Source organism: Cynocephalus volans, chromosome 5 (assembly GCF_027409185.1).
Source record: "Cynocephalus volans isolate mCynVol1 chromosome 5, mCynVol1.pri, whole genome shotgun sequence".
Classification (NCBI taxonomy): Eukaryota; Metazoa; Chordata; class Mammalia; order Dermoptera; family Cynocephalidae; genus Cynocephalus; species Cynocephalus volans.
Window position 1 is genome coordinate 37,225,586 of NC_084464.1, and position 27,526 is coordinate 37,253,111.

At 38.2% G+C, this 27,526-nt stretch overlaps 1 protein-coding gene across 1 annotated transcript in view; it reads left to right on the forward strand.

Annotated features, from left to right (window-relative positions):
- CARMIL1 (capping protein regulator and myosin 1 linker 1) overlaps positions 1-27,526 on the forward strand; it is a 171,405-nt gene that overhangs the window by 30,184 nt on the left and 113,695 nt on the right. Inside the window, exons 8-11 of the mRNA XM_063098227.1 lie at positions 9,663-9,738; positions 14,036-14,124; positions 15,287-15,381; positions 20,872-20,958. Coding sequence (XP_062954297.1) covers positions 9,663-9,738; positions 14,036-14,124; positions 15,287-15,381; positions 20,872-20,958 — 347 coding nt within the window. The remainder of the gene's footprint in view (positions 1-9,662; positions 9,739-14,035; positions 14,125-15,286; positions 15,382-20,871; positions 20,959-27,526) is intronic.

Consider the following 27,526-nt stretch of genomic DNA (forward strand, 5'->3'; position numbering starts at 1 on the left):
TGCTGGTATTTTTCTCATTTGGATGTTAGTTATGGAGAAATTAGACAAGTTGGAGGTGTAAGAGGAGGCATGAAATGGTCAATGTGTTGAGCTGGAGTTTTTTAGCAAATACAGGCAATAATTCTCATGTGTATACATGAATTTTCCCACTATAGTGTTTTATTCCTATGTTAGTTCTAGTTAAACAATTCTCTTGTTTACTATTGACATTTATTAAAATGAGATTAGGCCTACATTTATATGTAAAAATCTCTAAACTTGTAATTATAGCCAGATATCTTTCTAGAAGGCTGTACCCATTTCATATAGTCAATAAGAAAGCTCTCCTGATTGGCCAATATTCAAAGCTTTATTTTCTCATTCTTCTTTTTCTTGCCATTGCATTTGTCATCATAGTTAGAAACATCCATTCTTAATAGTCCTTCAAACCGTTAGTGCTGTTGGAGTGGAAGTTCAGTGAGGACTGGGCTGTCTATCTTGCTCGTGCTATATGATGTGACACTGCAGTCAAACCAGTGTCCCAGAATAAAGGATTTTCAGGGGAAACTGATTAGCCATAGGAGAGCAAATCAGAATCCTGGGAGGCTGAGGGGATTATTTCTAGAAAGCTCATCAGATACTCAAACATTTTTTCTCCCATACTGAGGTTGGCAGATACCGCTTTAATGGTGTTTTTAATCCCATTTTGCTGTATGTCACTTACTCCAACTCATGGCTAAATCCTGTCCGGATTCTTACACAGTTCCATGTGTTTCTTTCACTACACTCACCCGGGTCATTGTCTTTTTGTACCTAGGGGATCATAACTACCATTTGCCCAGGACTAGTTCAGGTCCAAAGTGGAGATTTAGGTCCTATGAGTGGCATTGATATTCATTCATAGGCCTGGGAGGAGGGCGGACTAAACATGGCTTTGGCAGTTTTATCAGTCAACTCACAGAGATGGAGGAAAAAGCAATCTGTGTGTGTGTGTGTGGCCCATCACCACACATAAGACATGGTTTTGGAAGAAAGTGCAGGTGTGGCAATAGGGTAGTGTTTGTCACTGTTATTATCACAGAGATCCTACAAATCCTCACCTCTCTGAGTTGCCAAGGATCTGCTCTTCTTCAGAGATATGCCCCGTGTGAGGATACTGTAACCTTTACATCATGTGCACTATATAGCCTCATGAACTGAGGAATGGAGAAGCATATGCATCATCCCGAGACTTCTTATGGGTCATTCAGCATAATGTTCTCTCTCCATTGAAGACCAGTCTTCCTGTTGTTGCTGAATAAGCATTCAGGTGTGAGGGTGACAGTGGTCAGTCTAGAGCCGTCCCCTTAGTCTCTGGAGAGGAATAGTAATTAGAAAGTACTTGGAAAAATGCCCACTCAGTTGTTATTTGTAGGCTCCAAAATTTTATTTAAGTGCATTCTTTCAATTTGTTCTGGTTTAAGTATCAGTGTCATAGATTGAAAAAGGCTTTGGTATACATTTCTCATGGGATCTCTCGAAGGTCTGTGAGCTGACATGTTAAAAATGTAATTACGCTGTAATTCAGAGTGGCAGGGAGTGATGAGGTGGAGGCAGTGGTGCCGAGGAGAAGAGAACATAGAGCTTTAAATACATCGATTTCTCTTGCTCCTGGAAGATTTTAAAGAGGAACTAATCTCATCAATCCTCCAAAGACCTAACGACATGCATCATTGAGTTTGAACTTGGCTCACGAGGGCTCAGCCAGCAGACTCATGCTTCTGTGTTGTCATATTTCTTACTCATCAAGGTGACATTCTTGAGCATGGTACCATCAGGAAAGAGTTCCGAGTGTGGATTACGCTTGACAAGGTTGTTTTAGGGGCACTGGTGTAATTCTCTCCTAATCTAAACTTTTTTTTTTTTTTTTTTTAATTCCTGCTCTCATTTAAGAGTGTGGAATCAGGTGTGAACAGCACTGGATTCTGTTTCCCTTCCTAAATTTCTCTAAATGGTTGTGTAGAACAGTGGTCTCCAACCTGGGTCAGATGAACTGTGTGGGGTGAACAAGACAATGATATTTTGGGGAGTGTAGAGCTAATAGTAGAACCTGGTTTTTGTTTATTTTTTTCTCATCCATTTTATTTGTGTGTATATGTTTTATACTGAGCCTAATATGTCAGTTGCACATATATATGATTTAGGTAAACACACATTTTTTGGGGTGGAGGGAATGCTCAAAATACTTTGCTGTTAGGAGTGAATGATCAAAAAATTGAGAGACCACTCTTAGATCTCTGGCAATATCCTCATCTGCAAGCTGTTTCAGGTAGTCTCATTCTTCACAGGGTTGGTGAGGGGTCCAGCTAATAATTTAATAATATCCAGGACATGTCTCTATATAAATTAGGGTACCAGGTAGGAATAGCTAATTTGTGATATTTTTAGTATATATATATTTTTGGCTGGTGCAGGAATCTGAACCCTTGGCCTTGGTGTTATAATACCTTTCTTTAACCAATACATTAAAAAAAAATTTAAAGCTCTCCAACTCCCATTTGCAAACTAGATGTAATGGAGAAAAGTCCATGTTATCCCCAGAAAGGCTGTCAAATGAATACATCAGGAAGATGATGTTTCTGTTGCTCTAAGCTGTATTAGCTTTTCCACGAGACTGCATTTTCCATCATGTGTAGGCACCGAACATGAAGAGTGGCAAGGCTTTGCATTGTTGCATAAAACATTTTCTTTGAGCATTTAAATGTTTGTAAGATTTACTAGAGGGAAATCCTCACTCCTGGGGTATATTGATATACTAAACATAATCATGCTGTTATTCATTGAATTGTTGCTCTCTATATCAGTGCTTTCCCCACATTGTAGATTGTGGGGCTTGCTAGACACCCTTCAAATCTGTCAATTATTTTTGTTCTTTAACACTTTCCTGGTGTATTTCGCACCGTCTATTTAAAAGTCACAGTGATTTTACAATTTCAGGGAGATGGCAGGCAGGGGAAAGGCAGTAAGGAGGGAAATGTGGTTTGAAAATAATAACTAGAACAATTAAATTCTTAGAAGGCATACATACAGATCAGAAAGATGTCAGAACTGCTAGTTCAGTAGATGGTCTAGAATCCAGAGTAGCAAAGAATTTGGCAAGAAATCAAGACTAAATCTTTTGCCAACTTCTTTGTTTTTGTGTTTTAACTTTTAAAAATAGCCCCCAAATATTAGTTTATTTTTGGTGTTCAAAATAAAAGGAGTACAATCGTTATTTGAGAAATCACTTTTAAATACATCTTAGTATTGACTTTAATATCAGAAACCAAATGATTGGTTAAATGTGATGAAAGGGGTTTTGATTCTTTGATCTGAAAACATGTGGGTGTACCATCCTGGGTGTCCCTGTAGAGTAGACTGAAGACTCTTGAGCCACCCTGGATTTGAATCCTGGCTCTACCCAGACTTGCTTTGTGACCATGGGTAGATTATTTAACATCTCTGTGCCTTGATCATTTTCATCTGTAAAATGGTGTTAATAATAACACCTCCCTCCTGGAGATATTGAGAAGACTGTATGGATTAATATATTTAGAGCCGTTTATGGTAGTATATAAAATTGTTCAAATAAATGCTTGCTCTTTTCATCTCCTAAAAGGCTTCCTCTTTTTTAAATGAACAACTGTATAAAGTGATGAGTTTTCTCAATTGAAAGAAACAATTAAAGTTAAAAAATCACTACGTTACAATTTTGGGTTTTTAGAGAATAGTTCATGGCCTTGTCTATGATGATAGTATCTTAGTTTTATAATGGCTTTTTCTTCTGCAAAGATATAGGAGAAAAACTTGATTCTTTTGAGTTTTAAGGGAAAGTTTGGATTATTCAGAAGTGTCAACTGAGATTAGAAATAAGGATCTTAACTGTTTTAACAACCCCCAACCAGTCAGTGGATTAAAAATTTTTAAAAACCTGTGTGTAATAAATTTATATCATGGAAAAGTTTAGTGCGCATTAACTGTCGCATCTCTCTTCAGTGTTGCATAAGAAATGATTATGTCATGTGGCTCTAACAGGTGTTAATACTGGACCTTCCTTTTCAGGGTTTGGAGTCTTAAAATGTTTTTTGCTTCCATTTTAAGGAAATGGTAGAAATGACACTTGGAAATGTGCAGGAGAATACCATGTTATCATGTTGTCAAGATTCATGAGAGACGGTTCCCTAACCTGTTGTAACTTTTTAAGGCTAACTTTACTCTTCGGATCAAAGGTCACATTTTAATTAAGAGTCTCATAGGTCAAAACAAAATACAGTGGGATGCACAATAAATGTCATGGATTGATGGTAAAAAGCTGTTACCACTTCCCACCATGAAAAAATCAGTTAATACAGCAATGCCTGGTGTTTGGAAACCTTTCTACTTATGTAATCACAGCAGCACTTTGTGAAAACATGGGGAAGGGTTGGTCCTGATTGACACAAATCCCACCAGGGGAATCCAGGTAGTTATTTGCAGTGAGGTGGTGGTAGCACAGCAGTGGGAAGGCCCATGTGAATGTCAAATGGAATATTTATCCGAGTTGTTCTTGTGAGCTCACTTATTACTGTGTTCCAAGAAAGCCACGGAGGAAAATGAACTCTCAGAAATGAAATTAGTTGTGTACCGTCTTGCTGTTTTCTATTGAATTTTCTATTTCTGTTTAAGTGCCATCTTATCAGAGTTTTGATCTTTACTGGCTCCTTGATGCATGCTGGCCGGAGTCTCCCTGACCGATCTCTGTGTTTGTTCCGGCTGTCATGCTGGCTTGATGTTCAGAGAGTAGTGAATTCTAGAAGCCTGAATGTCACTCAGTTCAGACTTTGACTTTTATATAGGTATTTGCTGAAGTACTTCCCAGGCACTTGGTCTTCTCAGATTTAACGCTCACCATTCTCTGCACACTCCAGCCAGGCTGAGAGGTGTTAAGTATCGAGAAACTGAGGTTCTGCATGTTGGTTTGCATAGCTGTAGTTTGTTCTCTTTTATTTCTGTTTTGTATTCTAATGTATGAACGTTCCACAATTATGCATTCTGCTGTTAATTAGACATTTTGGTTAGCTTATGAACAATGCTGCTAAGGCCATTCTTCTGCTTGTTTCCTTAGAGAAAAGTGTGCAGATGTATATCAGGATGAAAATAATTGTAAATTCAACTGTTATGATCACCACTTAGGTCAAGAAATAGGCTATTGCCTCTCCCTAGAAGACTTATATCTTTATAGATCTTCAGTCACAGTTCCCTCCTTCTCCTCCTACCCCACCCAATTGTAATCATTATCCCGACACTCCTTGTGTTTTTTTTATAGTTTTATCATAAAAGGATGCATCTTTTGATTGGGATTACATTAGCTCTATAAATCAATGAGGGAAAAAACTCTCTATTTTGCCTTAGCTCTTGTTTTAGCCCCTGACCCCACCATCTGCTTCAGGCTTCTCCCAGATCTCTGATGCATCTTGTTTGCATTGCAGAGACTGGTACCTTCCTCGGATACATGCTCTTACATTGCAGAAAATAACTTTCTGAAACATTTCTTGGCTTGAAAGCTTTTTATGGCTACATTGCCTACAGTTATGCTTCCTTAATATAGCTTTCATGCCTTAGTTTAGGTACTAAGTGTTCTAGTTATCTATTGCTGTGTAACAAAACACCCCAGACTTAATGGCCCACAGCAAGAACAATCCTAAGTCACAGTGAAATCTGGTGGTTGTTGCTGGCTGTCTGCTGGGAAACCATGTGGCCTGGACTTCCTCATAGCAAGGCAGCTGGGTTCCAGGGGTGAGCTTGCTGAGAGCTTTTACATAAAAGCTGTGTTATTGCCTTTTCTATCCTAACCTTGAAAATCATGTAATATCATTGAAGGACATCCATGTTGTTTTCAGTTTCTGGTGATTATGAATTCAACTGTTATAAATGGTAACTATAGTTTTTGTGATAAATTTTTATGTCTCTTGGGTGAATTTTTATTTCTCTTGGGTAAATACCTAGGAGTGGGATTATGGGTTATACAGTAAGTGTATGCTAAACTTAATAAGACACCATCACACTGTTTTCCACATTTCCATTTTGCAGTCTCATCAGCAACATTTGAGAGTTCCAGTTGCTCTGCATCCTTGTGAGCACTTGGTATTGTCAGGTTTTTTGTTTTTGTTTTTGTTTTTTAATTTTAGCCTTTCAATAGGTGTGTAGTTGTATCTCATGTTGGTTTTAAACTGCATTTCCGTAATGGTGAATAATTTTGAGCATCTTTTCATGTGCTCATTTGCTATGCATATATCTTCTTTGGTGAAGTGTCTGTTAGATCTTTTGCCTATTTTTAAAAATTGGGGTGATTGTTTCTTATTGTTGAATTTTAAGAGTTCTTTGTATATTCTGGATACAAGTCCTTTGTCAGATATGATTTATAAATATTTTCTTCCACCATGTGGCTTGTCTTTTCCTTGTCTTAACAGCATCTTTTGGAGAGAAAAAGTTTCTGATTCTGATAAAGTTCAATTTGTCAACTTTTTTCTTTTATCAATCACACTTAATGGTGTCAAACCTAAAATCTCTTAGACTAAGCCATTCCTTGCTGTGTTGCTCCTTTCTTCTGCCTAGAATGTGTGTCTCAGCCCATCTCTCATCTCTGAGGGCTCAGTAATTTCTTGCAAGAAGCCTTCCTCAACCTGCTTGTCTTGATTAGCTTTCCTTTTATATGCACCCGTAGTATCTTGTATTCCCCCTACCCCATAGGGCTTTTTCACTCTATTATAGTTGCTTTTCCTTCCTGAGTCTCCTGCTAGGCTGTGTCAGGCCGTCAGCATCACAGGGCAGGGACCATTTTCTGTGTTCATTGCTGCATCAAGCCCAGTGATTCATGCACAGTGGCTGGCACTTGTTGAATATATGAACGGATGCAGTTGCTGAGCACGTTCAGCTTTCTTGTGCCTTTGTGCATGCTGTTCCTAATTAAGTGAAATACTCTGTTCCTGTTTCCCTGCTTACTTGGCCTTTCCTTTCTTTCAAGCTCTGTGAACCCTTTGCCATCTCCTTCAGGCCAACTTACTTGCTGTTCTCCTGTGTGCTTAGGGCACTTCTAACCCCCCTGCCCCCGTTCAGTATGTCTCCCATTGTGCTACAGATGATTGAATATAGGGGGTCTTTTTTTTTTTTTTAAAACCACTGGTGTGTGGTGGAAGAACAAGAGCTACTCTTTTTTACTCATCTCTTAACCCTCAAAGCCTAATAACCCTGCCTAGTACTTAGTAAGTACTAAATAAGTATTTACTGAGTGAGTGAAGATATGTGATTGTCTCCTAATTTTTTTTTTAACACTAAAAAGCCTAGGTATTAACATAACTTAGAGAAACATGATAGTTAAACCATGCCAACATACTTAAGTCTCCGTCATCTCCATGGACAATTTTTTCTAGAGCAAAAATTTATTTACACCATCCATAGGACATTTAATTTTATAACTCTTGTAGATCATGAATATGAATCATCATAGAAAATTTCAAAAATATACTATAAGAATTTTGTTAGAAAAAAATATTACCTTTAATGCTAACACCTAGGTAAGGTATCTATAACATTTTGCTATATTTCCTTCTCTTTTTAAAAAAATCACAGCATCTATATTTGTGAGTGTTTATATCTATCATTTTCTGTGTAGTTTTTTAAATTACAGTCATTGACTGTATCACACAAACATACGTTCAGAATTCTGTATATTTTTAAAATTTAATATATCATAAGCATTTCGGGCATCATTATTAGATTTGACTTTGTACCAGAATATTTTTTTCAGTGATGTAGATATGATGCTGTCTTACCCACTGCCTTCGTGTAAAACCTGGTTCTATTAATGATGTGCCCTTCAATTCATGAAATGAATTCATCTGTGACAAAAGCCAGTTGTACTTCAAATCAGATCAAGTGACAGAATTGAATACACAATAAAAAGGTTCTGAAGTGTGGTTACTCCTTGACATTAAATCCACAAAAGAAGATGAGATGAGAATGCTTTGCCGTAGTTCTGAGTTGAGGGGTATACGAGAGGACTCTCAAGCCACGTGGTCTTTGGGGGACCTCAAAAATTAGGTAGAATTCACCCTCCAAGAAGCTACCACCTGTTTTTAGGCAGTAGGGAGAGATTCAGGGGCTTGTTTTGAGCACAGAGCACTTGGTCGGTGGAAGGGTAGGAAGACAGTGAAGACCATAGAAAAACTATGGAAAGATTTGTTGTTCTGCTACTTTAATCTAATTTTTAAAAAATCTTAAACTTAAGCAACATTAATGAAGAGACTTGTCCATAGAAAACGTGGTATATGGAAACACATAACTGAGCCTACTCATTCCTTGGTGTTGTTTTTCTCTCTGCCCGTGGGCACTGATTTCATCCTTTTAAAGCATATCTGATGACTACACACATGTGGCGCTTCAGAGCAGAGCTTCCGACCATGTTCCGTCCCTTTGGCCTACTTTGACTTTATTACTTTGGACATCTGTTCCTTCATCTGCAAGATGTAAACACTAACACCTCTTAGGGTTGTTTGGAGATTTAAATGAGATGGTCCATGTAGAGTGCCAAACACAGGGCCTGGTAACCAGAAGCTTTCAGGTAATATTGATTCTCAGCTCCCTTTCCACCTTCTGCCTCTTTTCTATTTCAGTAAAACGTTGAGTATCTGCTACTTGTCATAAACGGAGGATAAAACTGATAGGGCTGTTTTGTTTCAGCCACAAAACTGAAATAGACAGAAACTTGGTTTTTGAAGAACTTATTATCGGGGGTGGTAAGGGACAGATGCTTAAAGCGACAAACTATAAGATAGAATAAAATAAATGCTAAATAGAGATGCGAACAATGTGCTGGGGGTGTGATGGAGTGATGGGGGGGACTTATAGAGGAAAGACGTGTGATATAGGCATTGAAGGACACATAGATTTTCATAACTGAACACAGCAGTGGAAGATAATTCCAAATGTGAAATTGCATATTATGTGAATAGCAAGTTGTCAGCTTTTTGTATTGAGCATGAGATAGGGATGTGTTGTGGGAACTCAGGCAGGAAAGTTGGAGTGGAGGCAGATCTCTCATGCAAATAGCTTCACTCCTTGATGGAAGAGCTGATAAGAAACATAAGGCAAAAACGTACCTGGGATAGCTCATGGATGTAATCACTGCTAAGAACTGTAAAAACTACCAAATGGTTGCAAAATGCATGCTAAGCATTGGGAATCCATCTGGTGTCACTTATTGTCTGAGTAGGTACCGTACTTGCTTGCAATATGAACTCCTGTGACTTGAGAATATATGAGATACTTGATAGTTAAAGAATTCATGAAGGAGCAATTTAAACAAATAGTACTTGTTGTTAGTATGGAATTAGACATATGGTCTCTCTCAGAGCAAGGAGTTTCTCCAAGCAAATGCTGCTACCAACCTGTTTTCCTCTGGAAGTAGGAGTCGGAGTTCCTAGAGGTAATTTACTTCAACTTTTGGGAATTCTGTTTACATTGTAATGAAGATGTGTCTTAGAGAATTTAAGTGTTTTCTAGTAGTCAAAATAGGAATTGTGAATGACAGGAATGAACCAGTAAACTTGGATGTCTTGGATTAAAAGTAAAGTGTCGATATGGCTATTATAGGACACTTCGATGTACTTTGTTATTTCTGGTTCTAGGGACCTAATACCTATCATTGCTGCTCTGGAGTACAATCAGTGGTTCACAAAGCTGTCCTCTAAGGATCTGAAACTGGTAAGTAAAAAAGATGTAGTAAATGTTGCTTGGCTTTGCTGAATTACAAAAACCTGATATTTGTTTTAAAAAACCAAAAAACAGCAAACCACATTTGTCTTTGTACCATACTGGGGAGCTGCATACATTTTGTTTCTTGAGAAGATATTTTCCTATAAATGATTTGCATAACAGTTTTGTAAAGGTTGTAATAGGAGATGCTTTTAGAAGATGAAGAGGAAGATGCATCTAGTGTAGCCTTCAGTACACAGTCAGTTGGCAAAAACTATTAAAGTTATGTTTGCACAGCTGCAAATAGCACATTTTATGTTCCTATCTTACATTCCATTTCCACAAAGTTTCCCTTTCTAAGAATTTAGGAAAATATTAACAAGTAGAGTTGGTCTGGTTGAGTTATGATAGTTAATGTTAATTTTCTAGATGAGTTTTTGGCAGATTTATATGTAATAAAAGTGAAACTTGTTAGTTTTCAGTTTTCATAAGGTATGGAAGAACCAAATATTTGGTTTGTGTTACTAGTGAAAATAAGATGTTCTTGGGGATTTTGCAGGTTCAAAGTAGTCATATGAACAGATGCTTATCCACAAGTCAGCTTTCTGATGCTTCATGTTAGGATGGGAAATAATGTAGATGTTGTTTTATGGGAGACTCTGACATTCAAGGCTCCAGCTTGCAGAGATTATAGAATCTGGGGGTTTAAGGTTTTCATAGTGAAGAGAGAGGATTTGGATTTAGAAATGTCTGTGTAGAAGTGGAAGGTTGAGATTGGCTACTTGGTTCTCTGAATTATGGGTTTCAGATTCTGACTCTTATTACAAGGTTATGTGACCTCAGACAAGTTACCTGACCTTTTAGGGCCTCAGCTTCTTGCATACCTATTACTGTGAACTAGTTGGAGCTCAATTCTTATTCATCTCTATCCAGTGCTTAACAGAATATGTGACTCATAGAATTGACTTAATAATAGATGTCAAATAAGTTTGTTGAATGAATTAACATCGCAGCATAACTAATTAGCAGGTTACAATGAGTAAATGATTTGTGTAGAAATTCTAACACAGTGCCTGACATATTGCAGGCATTTCATAACTGTGAACTGTCGTTATCATCATCACCACTATCAGACTAGCGAAATGGTTGAGAGATGAACAAGCATGGGAGCGTGGATTATGGGAACTCTATTGGCTAAACGGGGTCGTGTCTGAGCAGTGATGATGGAGGTGGGGTGACGGGTGGGTGCCAGGTGAGCACTCAGGGAACAAACAGGTAGCTATGATGGGAGACTTGGGAATAGAAGCCTCTGTTTGCTGCCTGCTGTGATGGGACATTTCCAGGATGGAGCCAGGTGGGAAAGGGGAGCTACTTACTGGAGGAACGAGAAGAAGATAAGCCCAGTGATGGTGGGATCAGTGAGAACAGTGGTTCTCTATGAAGTCAGGTCTCCTGACTCAAACATTGACATAAGCTTGTGCTTTTCAGAATGGTGCCCCAGAGAGTTCCGAGGAGTTTGTGCATATATCACTTTTGGAAATTGTCCAAACACACTAGTACAGGAAGGTGTCCAGGCAATTGGTGCTGCCATTCTGTCATTATTCCTCCCAGGCGTCATCTCCTTTCAGCTGCCTTGGATGTTTAGGACAGAAACTGTGCACCTGATCATTTCAGTCCTGGCAAAACAAAGCATGTAAGTGCTTGTCTGCTTTCTTGGGTGTCCTGGGATAGAAGGAAGTAGAGTGACAGGATTTGAGGACCGCCCTTACTGCTTTTCTGTTAACTGAGATTTAAACACAAAAATATGTATGCATGTGTTTTTAACATTTAGTATTTTAAAGTGAAAAATGTTCTGAAGTTCCATATTTATTTTGCACTAATTTATTTGTTACATTGTAGCGATTCTAGTTTTTGTTGCATACGTTTGATTTTTCTTGGAGAGCCATTGTATTCATTTAAAAAAAAATTTTCCTAAGTAAATAACATAGTGTTGAGCATGCAGTAGACATTTGGAAAGTATTATTGTAATTATCATATTTTACTTTGTGTTTAGGTTTGTGTGTGTATCTCTTTAAAAATTTCATCTCTGTGTATTCTTCAGAGTAGAAAATAATGCTTTTTATGTCCTTGGCACTTAATAAAAATCAGTAGACGTAATGTAATCATGCATGACTTGTTATACTTCACTCTGGCATCTTAAAGAAAAGTTGGATACGTTTTCATACATTTTCTTTAATAAATTTTTATTATAGTATTTATACCCAATGGGTAAATTAAATCTTTCAAGCCCTGCTTTGGTAAATTACTTTTCTGGATGCTCTGCAAGGTATCCTAGAAAAGATAATGATCCCAAGGATTATTTCTGGAAATTAGGATAATCCCTGCAAAAACATTATCAGCATAATCACTTTTTATTGTGACAGCACAGAATAAGGTCAGTTCCCTTGGAAGTACATTATGAGACAGAGAATGATAATGATGAGGGGTCACCATTTTGAAAATCACCACCATCAGCATAATGTAAATTGCAGGCATCAGGTCAATTGGAATTAATTTTTCTCTTTTCTCATCAGTCAGTGGGACACATTAGAAACCCAGGAATAGCATGAAAACGGCATAATAGACTGACTGGAATCAAACAGCATATAAGAATTATGAGAGCCTTAGATGCTGTGGGACTTGGGGTGTTTCCATGTTAGGTTTTCTAAAGGATATTTGTCTAGAGAGGTTGTACTACTACATTTCAAACTCTGTTCCAATTATGGTTAATCCAGTTGGGTATTTATGATCTGAAAAGTCAAAGAACTGTGATATTTTTATGTGGCATTTTAAGAAAAGAAAGTAGTTTGACTGTTGCATGCTATGGCACACAGAACATGATTTCTCTTATTTTTATATCATAAAGAATTTAAGTGGACCCTAAATTGTAATGAATGTAAGGACCCTAAAATGTAATCACTTAATTAATAACATAAAGTCAGGAGCCACCTTAAATTAGTTTTGCAATAAGGCAGGATATAAATAAATATACAAACGTTAATAAGGATTTTTAAAAATTATGCACAGTTCTACCACCAGAGCACTCTTCAGTTCTCATAGTCCCCTTAAGATTTTGTTACATATATTACTCATTTCAACTGTTGTAATCTTGTTAAACATTTCATTCTAATTATGCATTTTCATTTAACATTGTATCCTAAGCATTTAAAATATTACCACAGGTGTAATAGTTATATAACTACATTATATTTTTTTAAAAAATATGTTTGTAAACATGAGAGAATTATTTATTTGTTTCCTATCATTAGATTGTTTCACACTTTAACCCTTTTTAGAGAACACCAGCAGGAACGTCATAATATAGCTAGCATTTGTAAAGTGCCTACTAAATTGTATGACCTTTTTAAAACTTAATTTTCTTATCTATGAAAAGGGAATAAGAATTCTTAATTACTGGTTTTATAATGAAATACACATAAAGGACTTAATTCATTGCATGGCTCCTGGGGAGAACTCAGTAAAGATACTTTCAATGTCGTTGTCATTATCACTACCATCTAGACTTCAGTTCTCCATTTCAGACATCACTTTCTTTGGGAAGTCCTTTTGGTTTTCCCAAGACTGGATGAGATGTACCTATGTGAGCCCATAGCACTACCAAAATGGTCTTTTTATTATTTTATCATAATTGTATATTTTTTTGTCTCAGTTTTTTCAGGCTGTATAACAAATTACCATAGTCTGAGTAGCTTATAAACAATAGCAGTTTATTTCTCCCAGTTCTGGAGTGGGAAATCCAACATCAAGTTTCCAGCAGATTTGGTGTCAGGTGATGGCCTGCTTTCTGGTTCTTACGTGGTGCTTCTAGCTGTGTCTTTACTTGGGGAAAGGGTTAAGGGAGCTAGCTCTCTGGGGCCTCTATTATCAGGGCATTAATCCAATTCATGAGGGCTCTGTCCTTGTGACCTAATCACTTCCCAAAGGCCCCGCCTGCTAATACCATCACATTGGTGATTAGGTTTCCAGCATGTGAATTTTTAGGGATACAGACTCAGACACAGCATTCTTTTTGTCTGTTTCCACTGCTGGATGGCATACTCTTGAAGGCAGGGACTTTGTCCTTTATGTCATTGTAGTCCCGGTATCTTCAGTGTGAAGATACATGGTAGTGGATGCTCATTCAAGGTTTATTGAACGAATGAATGTTGTATTCAATTAAAACTTTGCACTGCATAGATTTATAACAATGAAGTGAGTTTTTTTTCTTTAGACTTATAGAATGGTCAAAGAACATTTTCTATTACAGTCCACTGATGTCTGTGAACAGATCTTGAGGGTGGTGAGTAGGTCCAATCGGCTGGAAGAATTGGTGTTGGAAAATGCTGGACTTAGAACGTGAGTATTTTCCTGGATGTTTGAATGTGTTGCTTTAAAACTTTATGTCACTTGCTCTTCTAATTAATGCATAGTTTAAAAAAAAGTTGGGTTACTCACATATAGTTTTCCCTTCTGAAAAAAGAATCCCTGTGATCCCTATCATTATCACAAAGTCTAAGAATTTGATAACATCTTTTGCTGTTGTGTCACTCGATATTTTTGAGGAGGCATAGTGCAGTGCTTAAAAGTGTGGACCCTTGAGCCAGGTGCCTCATGGCCTTAGGCAGGTTGTTTAAACTCTGCATGCCTCAGTCTTCACCTTTAAAATGGGGATAATAATAGTGTCTACTTTAAAATTAGAGTTGTGAGGATAAATGAATTAATATATGTAAAGTACTTACAAAAGTGCCTTTCACATGGTAGATGCCATGTGTGGCTTTTATTATTATCATTACTGATAGTCATATTACTAACACATTTTATATGATTTTACGGCTTTGATCAGGTTGAGTAATTTCTCCCCCTTTTCAAGTTAACACTTACATAGTCTTCATTCTGTTCTTGGTTTGGTAATCACTACCCAAGCCTTACTGTTGAGAGTGTAAGAGTTACAATCTATTAGAACAAAGACTTTACTGCTGCTAAGTGAAGAGGATCGACAGTTTCATAATCATGGCACTTAGAATGTTATTTCAAGTTAAACCTAACTAAAATAGTAATTTTGATTTTTGTTAAAATACAGTGCTAGCAATCGTAGCCTAAACTCAATAATTAGAGTAATCATTTTGCATTCATGAGTATTGCATGAAATGAGAACTAAGATATAGCAAATAGCCTACTGTAATTTTCATGAGAAGCAGGTTCAATCCAGTATATATGTATATTTTTTTAGTTATGGAGAGCCCAAGTAGTGCTATTAATAGCATACAGCAATGTGTATTTAAAGGGGCATTATCTACTTTCTTTTTGCGTTTGGCCAATCAAAATGAACCATATTCTGGCTGTGGCTTTCGGAATTCTCTAATGAGGTGTTAATGGGTCTTAAGTATATGATATGGAGAAACTAATATTGTAAGGGAGATTTCTCTTTTTAGTTTCACTCAGTTCTAAAATTTAAAGGTTTATTTGGACAGTTTTACGTTTTGTGTTATTTAATCTTATTGTTTGTGTTTACTTGCAGAGATTTTGCACAAAAACTGGCCAGTGCTCTAGCACATAATCCCCACTCAGGACTCCACACGATTAACCTTGCTGGCAACCCACTGGAAGACAGAGGTATTGCAGCATTCACATTACCAGTGATGCCAGAATTGTAAGAGGATTAGAAAGTGTTAATTTAGCCATGCCCAAAGAGTAATATCAAGTTGTAATTAGGTTACAAATGCTGTTGGATGTTCTTGTTGCCTTCTAGTTCTTTCTTCCCTTTTGTGAAAATAGTCATGCAAACATTTTATTATGTTTTCCTTTCTTTTTTTTGAAGTGATATAAAGGAAAGGAGGATATTATTTTTAAAAAATATTTTATCTATTGCTGTGTAACAAATTACAACATACTTGGCACCAACTTATTGTCTCACAGTGTCCTTGGGTCAGGAGTCTGGGTACAGATTAGCCAGGTTCTCTACTCAGGGTCTCTCTCACAGGGCTGAAGTCAAGTTATCAACAGGAGCTGTGATCTCATCTGTGACTTGGAGTCCACTTCAAGTTCACCAGTTGTTGGTGCAATTAATTTCCTTGGGGCTGTAGGACTGAGGTCCCCATTTTCTTACTGGCTGCTGTGGGGACCACTCCCAGCTCGTAGAGGCTGTGTTCCTAGAAGGGTGCTTGTGATGTGGCCCCCTCCTCTCACAATATGGCAGTTTGCTTTGTGTTCTAGGCCAGCTGGAACACATTTCTCAGATGCTTTAGTTTCTTTTAAACAGCTCACCTGATTGGGTTGGGCCTACCCAGGACAATTTTCCTTTTGATTAACGCAAAGTCAATGATTAATAACCTAATCACAGTAGTGATATCCTATTGTACTCACCCGTCTTCACACCCAAGGAAATTGTACAGGGATGCACACTGGGGATGAGAATCTTGGAGAAGTTTTAGATTTCTACCTATCACAAATATCTTTTAATTTTTAACAAGATTTGAGTGTGAGAATAGGTAGTGGTTGAAGTACTAGAGTTCTTGATGAGGGAGAAAAATTCATTAGAAGTGTTTGTGTGGTAAGAGTCAGCGGGTGTAGAAAGGGAAATGTGAGAATTTGAATTCTCAGTAGCAGAGCAGTAACAGACAGGGTTTAAGAAGGAACTGCTTTAGCTCTAGAGGGAATATTTTGTTTTCATTTTCTGTTGCAGATATTTTACAGCTTTGTTGAATAAGGGCCTTTCATCTTTCAGTGTTATATATTTGATGAGGATTAATTATTAAAGTGAGCTGAAGATTGTAATGTAGACACTCAGTTTTGTTTTCGTTCCTGATATGGACATTGTTCTGGGCTGAAAAAGATGCCCGTGTAATATTGAATTAAATAACTCAAGGGTAATTTCCCATCATCTAAAGTAGTGAATCTAACAGAAGGTTGAGATTGAATTAGAAAACTAGATCTCACAAAAAGCACCCTGCTAAGATAAGCCAAAGCGGAAAATAATGGATACATAGTACCGGAATACGAGTTTTTCTGGGTGTAATAATTTGTGAGGATAAAGAAATGTTATCTTTATTAGTCAAATGCTACAGAGAGGTGAATGTGACAGTAGAAATCATGGTGATCACCTTTTTATAGACAGGGGGCTATTTTGGTTTTGTTTTTAATATGGGATGGACTCAATCATATGTATCTACTGACCGGACAAAATCTGCATGCAGAGGTGGTTGTTGGAGGCAGGTGCTTAAGCAAATGAAATCCGGAGTTCAGGTGGATCAGGAAGGGGTCTCTTTTTAGTCATTAGGGAAATGCAAATGAAAACCACGATGAGATACCATTTTAAAACCACTAGTGGGGCTACAGTATTGGCGAGGATGTGAAGAAACAGGAACCTCCTACATTGTTGGTATGAGTGTAAAATGGTGCAGCCACTTTGGAAACCAGTTGGACAGTTTCTTAAACAGTTACACACACGTTTGCCATATGACCCAGAAATTCCACTCCTCAGTCCTAGGTATCGCCCAAAAGAAATGAGACATATGTTTACACAAAGACTCATGAATGAACTGTTTATAGCAGCATTATTTATAATAACCAAAAAATGGAAACAACCCAAATGCCTGTGATTGGTGAGTGGGGAAACAAAATGTGGTGTATCTGTACAGTGGAACACTACTCAGCCATGAAAGGGAATGAAATTCTGACACATGCTACACCATGGATGACCCTCAAAAACAGATATTAAATGAAAGAAGCCAGACCTGAAAAACCACATATGTTTGAGTTTGTGGGGCTGGGAGGGGAAGAATGAATTTGAGGCCCTTTGTTTCCTTTCCTGTTGGGCACCTCATGTTCTCTGAGGCACAGTCACATTGGACAGCTGTCACCCCAGGTGCAGTTTCTTCTGTCAGGACCTCGCCTTGGAGTTCCTGTGTGAACTTCTGCCCACATTATAACCACATGCTGACATCTTCCTGACTCCTCCACTTCCTGGCTTTCCTTCCCCCGTTCCTTCCTAAGGCACACATCATCTAGTGTAAGACGTTGTCCGTAATCGATAAATATTTTCTTTAAATTGAGTTTGACTTCATTTAGTCTTAATTGCCTCATGCAGCTTTTTAAAAATTGCACTTGAAAATGATGGTGAAGGTTACAGAGCTTTGTTTTGTCTGGAGTCAGAACGTGTGTTCACCAGCGATGTTTGCCCTCTCTTCCTGCCACATTCCTACCTCTGAGGCCTGAGTCGGTGTGTTCGTTCGTCTCGCTGCAGCCCATTCCCGGGTTCTGTCATCATGAATCATTCCAAGGATGCTTTCTTTAGCCTCGAGCACATGTACCAACTCTCTAGTGTGGTTTCTACTCACATACCCTCAAATCTTGACGCTCCTGAAAATATTTTCTCGGGCCAAAACTTTTCTCATTTCTGCCCATTCTGAAGATTCATTGCTGTTTTTGCCAATGCTCATGGATAACTGCTGACACCCATATTCCCCCCACAGCAATTCTTCATTGGTTCTTTTATTCAAGCTACATATCTGAAAATGATATTGATGATATTTAAATATCTGAAACGATATTTTCTGCACATGGGTGGAAGGAAATTCCACAAGAAATTCAGTTGATTGTAAAGGATGTATTGAAATTTCCATCTAGAGAAAAATTTGAACAACTTTTGTTTCCGAGCTTTTCAATGTCAGTATTTTATGTTTGAAAACAATAGAAAGGATGGGAGAGGAATCTGTAATTAAATTGTGTAGTATATAAGAGAAACCAAGCCAGGTAATATTGTTTACAAGAAACACAAGGCAGATAGGATCTTAGCAGTTAATCAGCTTTGAATTCTGAGGAATTTAAACACCACATGGGATGTGATTTTGCACCTGAACTATACACTCAGGGACTTATTTGGAAACTCTCAGAGAGAAAGTTTAGCTCCTTGTTTTGTGATATGAATGTTGATGCAGTAAATCCCTGTTATTTACAGCTCAGTCTCCTTGTCATACATATATATAAAGGACAGACTTGCAGCCTTCTGATTGTTCAGGGGCTTGTGGTGAAGGAGGATAAGATAGGATTTAGTAAGCAGAGGCACAGTGGGTATGCGTAAGGCCTTGCTCTCTCTCTGCAGGAGCCCCACAAGGCTGCGAACAGACTATGCACATCACACAAGCTGTTCTTATCCTGGTTGCAAGGCCAGGCCTGTTCACCAGCTTGTTCTGGGCCTTCATTTAATCCAGTGTTTTCTCAGACTATGAGTCAAGACCCATCAGCAGGCCATGAAATCAACTTGATAGTTCATGACAAGCATTTAAAAAAAAAAAAAAAAGGAAATGGAATAGAGTAGAAAATGTCAGAGTGCATTATTTAGGGGAAACTTTGGTATTAGTTTCCTAATATATATGTGTATATATATATTTTTTAGTATGAGGTTCCCATATCATTATATAAAATCTGTTTCTTTATGTGGATCATGATAGAGAAGACTTGAAAATCCCTGCCCTAGCTGAACTTTATTACCTAGTTCTATGTTGAGTCCCCTGGGTCGACCAGGTTGTCTGAACCAGGGTGTTCTTAGTTATCCTCATGTGACCACCTCTTTGGGTCTTGCATTACTTCCTGGAAAGCTGAGTACTTTCAGAGACTGTAGTTCTTCTCTCTCTGCTCATTCACATGCTTTACTTCCGTAAACATTACAAACTGCATGTTCTATTCTTCGTGGTTATCCTTCCCAATTACCCTAATTTTTATGATCTCAGCATTCTCAGGAATGTCTGTCCTTACATAATCCCAAATTTGATTATTTCGTTTCATGACCATTTAGAATCCTATCTCATAGATTTTTTGTTTGTTTTCCACAAACATTGACCCGAGATATCCCAATTTTTGTTTCCCCAACCATCGGGTGGTGGCTCTGATTTGCTCTGTTAAATAAGACAAGAGAAATAGATTCTAGAATTGCTGCTTACATTTTTTTTGGTGCTTTATATCTTTCCTGTCTCTCAGTGTGTATCAGTGGGTTCTGGAGTCAAAATACACAGATTTAATTCTGGGCTCCACTTTCTAGCTAAGTGCCCTAGGACAAGTTATTTAACTTCTCTATGCTTCAGCTTCCTCATCTTTAAAATAGGTAATCATAGTACCTACCACACAAGAATTTTCTAAGGATTCAGTGACATAATACACACAAAAAGGTAAGAATGCCCTGTTGCATACTGTGCCCTCAGTGTTAGCATTTACTACCTCGTGTGATTAATAAAATAGCTTGTGAAGTTAAATAGCACAAGTGTTATTACTTCATTTTTTGGATAAGGCAACTGTGTATTTATATATGGTGAATATAGTTTCAGGAGCCTTGCTGAGAACATGCTGTGGGGAAGTGATAGCTCACCTGCAGCAGGAGGTTGGTTGTTGAAGGACCTGTAGGAAGACACACATTTATGTTTTCCTTACTTTCTCTCAGAAAACTGTTTATGCTCATTGCAATCTTTGGATGAGTGACTCGGTATTCCCAATCTCCCACTCTGGCTATTAAATTCAGAGGGTACCTTATTTTAAATACTCTCAATTCCTCGTGAGTTATTCCAAGTTACAACGCCTACCTTTAAGAAGTTAAAACAAGCTCCGATGCTCTGAGACTGTTAGCCATAAGGCAATTAAGTATTGGAATCCATCTGCTAAAAGTGAAGCTGTTATCTGAATAGTTAATATTACTCCATCTTCTTGACAATAATTAAATAGCATGCATCTGCTCATTTGGAATAGAGATCAACTCATTAAGACAGAGGTTAAAAAGAAAAGGGGGGTGTGAACATTATATTACCCTTCCCAAGAGGACTGGCAATTTAAATAGGACTGTGAGAAGAAGGTAACACTGGGACCAAAGAAAAATATCTATAATGGAAAAGTTTTAGATACTGTTATGCTTAATTAAACAATTTTCCCCTTCTCCTACCCTATTGGTAGGTGAGAAAGAAGAGGAGTCATGATGGCAGGTGATTAGAAAACAGCGTCTGACATTAGAAAGAAAAATATGGTCACTTTAACTGGAATCAGATTTAATTCTCATGCATTGTAAAACGAGTACAATTCTGAGAACTTGAAAATTCTGATAATTGCTTTTTCTTTTCTCAGGTGTTGCCTCTTTAAGTATTCAATTTGCCAAACTCCCAAAGGGATTAAAGAATTTAAATTTATCTAAAACCTCATTATCGCCTAAAGGTACAGTATAATCTTTTTTGCTTAACGTGTGTCTGTAATATTTTTGCTGCACTTGCTACCATAAATAGTTAGAATTATTATTCAGTTATGTACCTGCTTTTAAAAATATATAGATGTATTACATTACTCTGGCAGTTTTAACATAAAGACATAATGTAACTTAAATTCTGATGCTCTAAAGTTAAGTACTTTCAGAGTAGAGAGTAATTTTGAAATACAAATGCAGTCTTTAACTTTTTAAACTCTGAGTCAGGGAACGCTCACCTGGCTGCCTCTAGTGTCATGCCTCACATTCCAAGAGGCACCTGCTTCATTGTTCTCTTGCTTCATTGTTGGAAAAAACAAGTTGGCCTCCCCACCTGCCAGATGGACTGTCTGCTGTACAGAAAACTGCTGGGTCACCCCTGGAGCTTCACCCTTTCTAATTTTGTTTTATTTATATATTTTATTTAATGTTTAGATAGTTATTTTCTCAACACAGAAACAAAGGAAAACATCCCGAATTAATTTTAAAGTCAGTTGGTAAGGAGCAAATTTAACACACAAATATTAGCATCCTTAATGCAAAAGTAACTCTTAAAAATGAATTAGAAAAATCTAAACAGAAATTTGTTGAAGGACATGAGCAGTAAGTCACACACCCCAAAGAAACACACTTGGCTAGTAAATACATTTGAAGATGTTGTCACAGGGGCTGGGAGCAGCGGGTTGGGGTGGGGGTGCGTGGTAGTCTGGCCTGGTTGTGGTCGGTTGGGGGCAGTGCTGAGGCCCACAGCCCCCATCTCAGGACCCTGGGGGCTGGTGGCTGGCTCCATTGCTGTCCTGGATGTAGGCAGTCAGGGGTGGGGCTGAGAGACCCCCCAGGGGCTGCTGCCACTGTGTCTAATTTTGTCTCTAGAGATTGCCTTATCTTCTCCCCAGGTCCATTCCTGTTTTTTTTTTTTTTTTGGTCTTTTTCGTGACCGGTACTCAGCCAGTGAGTGCACTGCCCATCCCTATATAGGATCCGAACCCGCGGCGGGAGCGTCGCTGCGCTCCCAGCGCCGCACTCTCCCGAGTGCGCCACGGGCTCGGCCCCCCCCAGGTCCATTCCTGACTTCACTCCCTCCCTCCTCTCATTTATCTAATTACTCATTAAATCCTGTTAATTCTATTATTATTTTGCCACACCAGCACCTCCATAATAATATTAGAAATTACCCTGTATTCATTGTGACTTTGTATATTTTCATGTTCTGCTCTGGATGCTTGAAAAGTTTTTCTTTCATCCACAAATACTTTGGGAGAGCTTCAGTTTATTTTATAAAACCTTCTCTGTGATAATCTCTACTAGATCTCTTCTCTGTGATAATCTCTACTAATCACATCTAGAGATGTGTTCCCTATTCCTGAGGTTGCAACAGAATCATTCCTTCCTTTGTATTACTCCTATATCACATGTGTAACATTATAGTGTAAAACTGTGTCTTTCCTGCTAGAGTCAGGCTCTCCTTGTGGCCTATGTTTCTCATGTCTCTATATTTGCAGCACCTGGCACAGTGCCTGGACCATCATTCAATGGCAGTTTTTTGAAGTGAATAATTTGCCATTTCTTAAGCAGATCATTGTCTTTTGGAGGCATTTTGTATAGTGGTTAAGAGTGTCAGTTCTCTAGTGAGATTGCCTGTGGTTGAATGCTGACTTTTCCACTTACTACGAACATGCTTTTATAATTTTTTATCCCCAGTTGCCTCATTTGTAAGATAGAAATAAGAGATTCTACTTCATCACAGGTAGTTAGGGTTAAATGAACTAACATATATACAGTGCAGTTTCTGGCACAAAGGGCTTAATACTAGTAGCTACTGCCACCACCATTATCATCATTGTCATCATCATAGTATTGTGCTGTCATATGTTTTTATATACTTTTATTTTGGCCTGGGACAACCTCAGTGTCCCCACCGAAAAGCTGTGTGAGCTACAGCTCATCCAGTAAGATTCAGCTCCTGTCTCACTTTCTCTCACCACACCCTGCACAACTAGATGCTCCTTTCCCGGCATTCCGTAGTTCTTTGTAAACTCCTCTATTTTAACATGTTTCCCATTGCATTGTGATTTTTCTGGCCGGTCAGGGCTTTGCCTCATTCATTGCTGTGTCTTGGTGCCCAGCACGTCACAGTCTTTCACCGAATGTGCCTTGGGTGAAAGAATGAAGCAGAGTCATGCCTTGACGATTTTACATCCATCCCATCAGACATTATTCTGAAATGTCTTAAGACTAAGAATTAACACTAAGAATGATTTGAAATTGAGAATAATTCCATAAGTCCCTTGATTTTATGTGCACATATTTGTACACACATGTTTAAGATTAAAGGCATAAAAGTAAATTACCAAAGGGAAAGATTTTCTCAGGAGTCAGTATTTTCTGACCTAGTGCTTGGAGCTGTCTATAGATCTTAAAGCTGAGTTTAGCCCCTTTATGTCATTACTGTTCTACTTCAGCAAATCAGTTTCCTCTGCTGATTGTCAGTGCATTCCATATGTATGGTAAAGATTTCGAAGGTACTGAAAAGCGCAACTAAGAAAACAAAAGTTACTTTTAATGCCAGCACCAAACCATTATAAGACTGTCACTGTTGACAATTTGGTGCCCATCCTTCCATACTGTTTTTTGTCTATAGTTTGTTTATATACATACATGTATACAAACACACACTCAAATATGAGATTACACTATGCTTACTATTTCATAAGCTTTTTCCCCACATAGTGTATTGTGACTGTTTATGCCAGTAAGCACATGATTACTTTCAGTGGCTACCTGATATTCCAGGGTATGGAATTATGTTTCTTCATTTATTTAAATAATGTGTTATTGTACATTTAAATAGTTTTTAATTCTTCAGTAATGCAAACAATAGAAACACGAATTTGGTCTCTAATTATTGGTTATTTCCTTAATTTTTTCTTTAGGGTAAATTTCTGTAAGTAGAATTGCTAGATCAAAGAGTATGTGCATTTTTAAAAGCTTTTTTTTTTTGATATTTTTGAAGTATTTTGTGCAAATTTCTTCACATTCTCACCATCCTTGCATATTATTCTCTTTTCATTGTTGAGCATATAAACAAACGTGTAGGGACCCAAATGCCCCAAGGGATCACACCCCATCACATAAGCCCTTCTTGGCCACACCCCATCATGGCGCTGGTTGCCCTTCTCTTCCATATTCTCCTCCCCCCCCGCGAATTACCCACCAATCAGCTCCCCCCAAACCTTATGCGGTATGCTAAGTAGGGATTGTATTTTAAGCCAATCAGCCTTCCCCTTAAAGCCCTATATATGTGGGTGTGTGCTGCCTAATAAACAGGCTCTCTCCGGTGGATCGTCAACTGGTGTCAATCCTTTCAAAAAGTGTCCTCATTTTAGTTAAAATGTTTTAATTTTGGGCCGAGCCCGTGGTGCACTTGGTAGAGTGCTGCGCTGGGAGCGCAGCGACGCTCCCGCCGCGGGTTCGGATCCTATATAGGACTGACCGGTGCACTCACTGGCTGAGTGCCGGTCACGAAAAAACGACAAAAAAAAAAAAAAAAATGTTTTAATTTTACTTTCTTCAGTTATTGCTTAGGTCATGCCTTGTTCCTTAGTCATTTGTATTTCTTTTGGGGAAATTGCTAAAGTCACATCTTTTGTTCATTCTCTATTTACAGTGTTAATCTTGTTTCTTAACTTACATGACTTCTCTGTTAAAAGTATTCGTTATGTCTTGTGTGCTCTAGAGGTCTAGTTTAATTCTCTTAGGAGATAGAGATGTTTTTAAAAAACTTGATTATATTTTTTATTTTAATTTATTTGTTGATTACTGTAAGACACATAGAGGGATGTGGTGATCATTTGTCCTCCCTAGAGCAAGCTTTGGTTCTGAAGTACCTCACTGTCACTTCTTACTCATGTCTCTGTCTCCCTAGCATGGCAAGAGCAGGAACCCTCCAGGGGCACAGTGGGACTCTTTAGTGTCCTTATGATGAGGACAGCCCTATGTTGACTATACCCTTTACATAATGAGTCCTTCCCTTTATCTCTTCCCTGCAATAAAATATGTGTACATTATAATATGTGCTTTGAGAATTAGCATCGGTTTACAACATATGACCTGAAGAATTTTAAGTTGCCTTTTGTAAGACAAATATCTTGAAATGTTTTTTTAAAAAATTGATTTCTTAAAGGCATCTACATGGGATCTAAAAGGTTTGCAGATTTAAAATCACTCGGATTAAATTGCAGGTTTAAGCTTCTGCTGAATTTGATTAACATTTATATTTTACTTCTCTGAAAACATTTATATTCATGGCTCAGTAATTTAAGACAGATTTAGAAAAAATCTCCCCATGACATTCCCACTGCCTCCAAATACCCTTTCTCTACCTCAGATGTTAGTTAACTGATAGTTTTCTGGATTTCTAGCAAATGTCCTGCTGGTTGCCAGATCATGTCAGGGCAGGACCATCTGGTACCACCTTTTTCCAGCTGTAAACACTACAATAATAAATACGAAGAATGGTGAGAATCATTAGACAGCCAGAATTGAGAATGGCATGTAAATTTGTGTTCAGTTTGGGTTATGAGAGCCCTGATTGTTTTCTAGTCCTATACTTTTGTAATTTCCTGCTATTCGTGGGCTTATTAACACAGGCCTCATGTGAATGTGGGCTCAGGAGGCGGGGGAGGGAATCCTTCATTCTGTTTCAGTAGCATGAAGCTGAGCTGATAACATGATTCTCTCCAAGTCTATTCAGATGTTGGCCAACTGCCAAGCGCCTGCACTTGTCAAGGAGCATTTTGCTGTCAGGACTAATTTGGCCTTCTAATTTTGGAATTTATTTATTGAGTTTTGCTATACCTCACTGAGGAAATGATTTTACAAATGATTATCTTGATGACAGTCTGGTATTCTCCATATGTTTTGGACTCAATTATTCCATTAAAAAAAAAAACATACTAATAACAGGACAATTTAAAGGAAGTTGGTCATTTAAACGATCATAGGAGATAACCCCCAGAAATTAACCTTTTCTATCGGCTACTGTAGATTCTTCTTAGCTAACACAAGTAGTCACATTTCCACTTCCTTTACTGCCACGCTCTTATTTCTTGCCTCTTTGATAGTAGTTCTCTGGACAGCGATTATTCAGTGTCTGTGTCTCCCATGGAACTGGCCTTGAGTGGGTGAGATGGTGGTCCTTGGGTCTCAGAAGCCTCTGTCTGGTACACAGGCTTTCAGTAAAGGTTTGTTGAAATGAATGAGTAAATATTCCTTGTGTAGCACTGACTTTTCATCCTGGGGTCTGATTAATTTTCTTCCTCGTGATCTTTGCACTTTTCAAGGGTAAAGAATGAGTCTTATGTATTGACACATATCTCCTAGTCCCCAGCATTTTATAAGCACTTAGTAAGTGTTGAGTTGACGGCCAAGAGCTTCTTTGTACTTAACTAAAATATATTTTAATTCAAAGCCTCTGTCTCCTCCTTCTACCTCCATAAATGTGCCCTCACCCTTGAGACCTGGCTGAGGAGCCTTTATGAGGTACACACTGGCATCAGTTCTTTGTAACTGTCTGAAGCGGGAGGATCAGACAATGGCCCTTTGTCAGCACCATGCACTGAACATTCTGGAGTTGCTCAGGGACATGCTGCATGGGAAGCTGGACCTCCCTGGAGGACCCTTGTCAGAACCAGCAGCCATGACCAGATCTGCTCTTACTGACAGACTCAACCCCCAGCCCCTCATCCCTGTGAAGGTTCTGCCCAAATGCCCCCTTTTCTGGTTCTCCTTAGGGTGGTTGAGATAGGCTGGGATTTTCAAAAATAATTTTACTGAAAAACAAGACAAAATGTTATAAAAGTATACCAATTTAGAACTAGCCATACTAAAAAATATATACTTTGGAATCATGGGGTTTTAGTAGAAACGTGAAGAACGTTGCTATATCTCTTGTCTCCGTTATCCTAAGAATAATCATCGGTGATACTCATACTGTGGGTGTATCCAGTCCCTGTGAGTGACCAGGCTCTTCTGGGCTCCCATTTGATAATGACACACTTTTAAGAGCTCCTTTTCCCCCGTGAATAGAAGGGGCCTGATAAAAAGTCCAACTATTAGGCTGTGAGTAGCAGGCCTGTGTCAATAACCGTTACCCACGTATAACTGAACCTGGCTGTCTCCACACAGAACAATGTTGCTGTCCTCATGTATTCATTCTTTATTTGCTGAGGTGCATTTGTTAGGTTAGTTCAGTTGACTTTAACTTGAGCCATTTCTGTTATGTATGTAATGAGTGCACAGAATGTTAAGTTTTTTCGTCTGATTGCTTATATTGTGTACAGATCATCTCACTCTTTGCAAAATCCATTTTAATCCAAATTTTGCCTTGAGTGTAATACATTTAAGTAGAGCAGTGTATTCCTTTATTAACTCCCCAATACTTCAGTAGCCTAAGTTATCTGAATTTGCACATGTATCACTTACATACCATATGCTAAGTCAAAATCACCTGGCAGGATTAAGAGAAGGATAAAAACTGCCGAT